We start from the raw sequence: 3,921 nt of genomic DNA, 5'->3' as shown, positions 1-3,921 counted from the left end.
TGCTATATTGTCACATGATCTTCTTCTTCTTCTTTACGTTAATCATCAGATTGGGAAGCCATAAGTTGGGTATTATTAGATTCCACAATTATAGGAAGATTTGAACTTAATAACAAAACCCAGTTATTTTCTCCATGATGAGTTTAGGGCCGGCCATAAGGAAGCCAGAGAGATGAAGATGAACTCGTTTGCTTCATTAGCACTTGTTGTTTTTTCTATGATGGTAGTGCAAGTTGTATTTGCGGGGTCGCAAATACTAACCAACCTTGCATTGAAACAAGAAGGATTCCTACCCGCGCTGCTTATGTACCGCCATCTGATTGCTTCAGCCTGCATTGCTCCGATGGCAATTATCTTTGATAGGTAAAGTTATGGTTCATATATGCTTACCTAGTTTAAGAGCTAAATTGTAGTACTCAATATTATTTAACGAGTTTTTGCTTGCTTGATGATTAGTTTGTCTCTGAGAATACAGGGAAGGCATGAGCGATTTAAAGAAGCCACATGTTTGCATTTGGGTTTTTCTTACTTCTTTGTGCGGGTAAGTTTTAAAAACTATTTCCAGTATATAGTCAAATTACAGTTTTTAATTAGTATAATTAACAAATCTATTATGTTCTTTTGTTGTTTATTAAAATAGGATCACTCTGGAGATGGGTCTCTTCTATTATGGCGTACGAGACTACTGCTGCCTATGCCACAAACTACAGCAACCTGATCCCAATAATTACATTTTTATTTTCTGTCATAATAAGGTACTTCTTATTTATTTATCTGAATAAGGCTTCAGTTTTAGAGTGTCATTTTCGCCTTTTCGAAGATTGAATTGCATCACCCTTAAATTAAGTTTTTTTATTTTGATACAACTTGAGACAGAGGGTTGAATTAACACGTATGAGTATACTAGTTTTCAACCCGTGCAATTTACACGGGTATGAATTTATAATCACTGAAATCACTGTAAATATTTAAAAAAAATGTTATGTAATATATATGGATATTTTAATTTGTATTTCTTTATATATTGATAATAGAATAAAACAAGTGCTAAATTTGCAAGGAATTGAAACTTGCACATGTTTTAAATATGTGATATAAACCCCCACAAATTCGGTGTTGTAACATGAAACATACTTAGTATATAGTATATAGTATATAATATATGCAATATATGGGAAATATTAAAAAGCAAACAATATAAATATCGCTATAAAATGGAAATAGTTATCAAATTTGAAAAAGGTTTACAATCAATTGAAGAAACATAATTGTAGAATTAACGAAAATAGTCTAATATCATTCCAAATGTTGGAAAATTTCATGGTAGACTACATTAGTTGTTGTATTCAAATAATTAAATCAGTACGTTCCGAACAATTTTGCAAATAACATTAGAACAGACGTTATTTTGTAATTAATTCCGTAGTTTTCTCTGTGGGACCCGTATTTTCGGAATTTAAAAATAAAATAAAGAAAACCTTGCTATGATGACGTGGCTGCACAGAAATCCTTTAAATGTTCTTGTTTTTATTAAGATAAGATAGTACTCTATAAAATAAGAGATGACTTCATCATCAGGCCGGGATATGATGAGTGCAGTCTAGTTAGATAGTTTCATTATTGTTTAAATTTTAATAGTTGCAATCTCTGTAGGACTGAGGCATTACAAATCTCGACGCTTTCTCTCAAGTTGAAAGTGCTTGGGACAGTTCTTTGTGTGGGAGGTGCCGTAATTATCAGCTTTTATGACGGACCATCCTTGATCATTAGCCGAAACAACCCTCATCAAAAGCCTTTGAATCCTACACACTTCCTCCGAGGAACTCTTCTTCTAATAGCCAGTTGTTTCGAATATGCCATTTGGTTTGTTGTCCAGGTACAAATATTTAGTTTACCCTTTTGCATATATAGTTTAAACATCCATATCTCTTTATACATTAGCCTCTTTCTTCAAATGAATTTGTGTATGGTAATCGCCATGGACAAAAGTTAGACGAACCCTATTCAACAACGACACAAGTTCGATAGTGCTCTAACAATTTTAATAGTATACGGAGTACTAACTAATGTGAATTGACTTTTTTCTTTTAGGCAAAACTACTTAAGAGGCTGTCATCTAAGCACTGAAGCAACTTGTTAACCTGTTGGATAGCAGCACTACAATGTGCAGTCCTTGGTCTCATCATCAACGGGACCGGAAAGTCATGGGCTTTAGGCTGGGATGTGAAGCTCCTTTGCGTTTGTGCTTCAGTAAGAAACCCTCTTTTTCTTATGATACTATATCATGTCTGCAATCTTAAATAAGCTAACCATTTACCACGAGTCCACGATAATCCCCACATAATCACTCTTCTGATTGTAAACCCCTCCATCTTAAAATATACTATATAAACCTCTAATCATCACATATTCTACCTAATTTTTTTTACTGATTGATTTCCCATTGTTAATGCATTAGAGAATTGTTTATTATTTTTATATATTTATGATTAATTAAGTTCTCTTAAATTCAAATTATTTGATGTTATGTATTCAATAATAATGTTGTGTTTTTCTACAGGATTATATCTTACAAAATAAAAATAAATGTCCAATAATAGAAAATAAAAAACGGTATAAAATATTATGAAGGATTAAGATAATATAATATAATATAATATAATATAATATAATATAATATAATATAATATAATATAGAAAAGGTATTTGATTAGAACTGAAACCACTCCATCTTAAAATAGACTATATAAACCTCTAATCATCACATATTCTACCTAATGTTTTTTACTGATTGCTTTCCCATTGTTAATGCATTAGAGAATTGTTTATTATTTTTATATATTTATGATTAATTAAGTTCTCTTAAATTCAAATTATTTGATGTTATGTATTCAATAATAATGTTGTGTTTTTCTGCAGGATTATATCTTACAAAATAAAAATAAATGTCAAATAATAGAAAAAAAACGGTATAAAATATTATGAAGGATTAAGATAATATAATATAATATAATATAATATAATATAATATAGAAAAGGTATTTGATTAGAACTGAAACCACTCCATCTTAAAATATACTATGTAAACCTCTAATCATCACATATTCTACCTAATTTTTTTTATGATTGCTTTCCCATTGTTAATGCATTAGAGAATTGTTTATTATTTTTATACATTTATGATTAATTAAGTTCTCTTAAATTCAAATTATTTGATATTATGTATTCAATAATAATGTTGTGTTTTTCTGCAGGATTATATTGGTGCATTCCGTGAAATTGTCAAGTGTGAAACATTATGGTATTAGTTCCCTTTTGTTTATATATTGATGTTACTGGTTTTTTAATGTTGTTCTTTATTTGTTTTGTTTTAACAGTTCTTTATTTGTTTTGTTTTAACAGTGAAGCTATATATGCATACGAGTATTTGTGTATAATAATAGCAACAAAAGCAGGATGGATTATTATTGCCCAAAAGGAAACCAATGATATATCACAAAAAAAAAAATAATCTATATATCTATCTATATTATTAAAGGAAGCTTTTTTCGAGCGATTATAAAGAATCCAACTTTTTCAAAATGCTTTTAATTTTTATTAATAAATTCACTTACAAATAATTATATTAAGCTAATTAAATATTGGCAAATAATAGAGGACAGACACTAATATACTTCGTATAAATTTGGCGATATACTTATAAGCATATGAATTGCAATAGTATTCCAACTCTTCAACGTGATCAATTGTTTTGCTGATAGTATTTGAGGTGAAATTGTTCACCTCACTTCTCTATAAAAGAAAATTTATTTTCTTTTTTTGTTGTCGTACATATTTATTCTATTCTATTTTTTAGTTTATTATTTTTGTTACTTTTGTAGTTGATTGTGTATGATATTGCTTAGGATTGCTTTCTTTACA

At 29.1% G+C, this 3,921-nt stretch overlaps 1 protein-coding gene across 1 annotated transcript; it reads left to right on the top strand.

Annotated features, from left to right (window-relative positions):
- Positions 1 to 220: 220 nt before the first annotated feature.
- On the top strand, positions 221 to 3,308 carry LOC141590031 (WAT1-related protein At2g37450-like). The gene is made up of 4 exons (XM_074410648.1): positions 221 to 363; positions 476 to 541; positions 1,654 to 1,876; positions 3,255 to 3,308. Exons 1-4 carry the CDS (start codon positions 221 to 223, stop codon positions 3,306 to 3,308), a joined length of 486 nt encoding a protein of 161 aa, XP_074266749.1.
- Positions 3,309 to 3,921: the final 613 nt, after the last annotated feature.

Source organism: Silene latifolia, chromosome 7 (assembly GCF_048544455.1).
Source record: "Silene latifolia isolate original U9 population chromosome 7, ASM4854445v1, whole genome shotgun sequence".
NCBI lineage: Eukaryota > Viridiplantae > Streptophyta > Magnoliopsida > Caryophyllales > Caryophyllaceae > Silene > Silene latifolia.
This window is presented reverse-complemented; position numbering and strand designations above follow the sequence as displayed.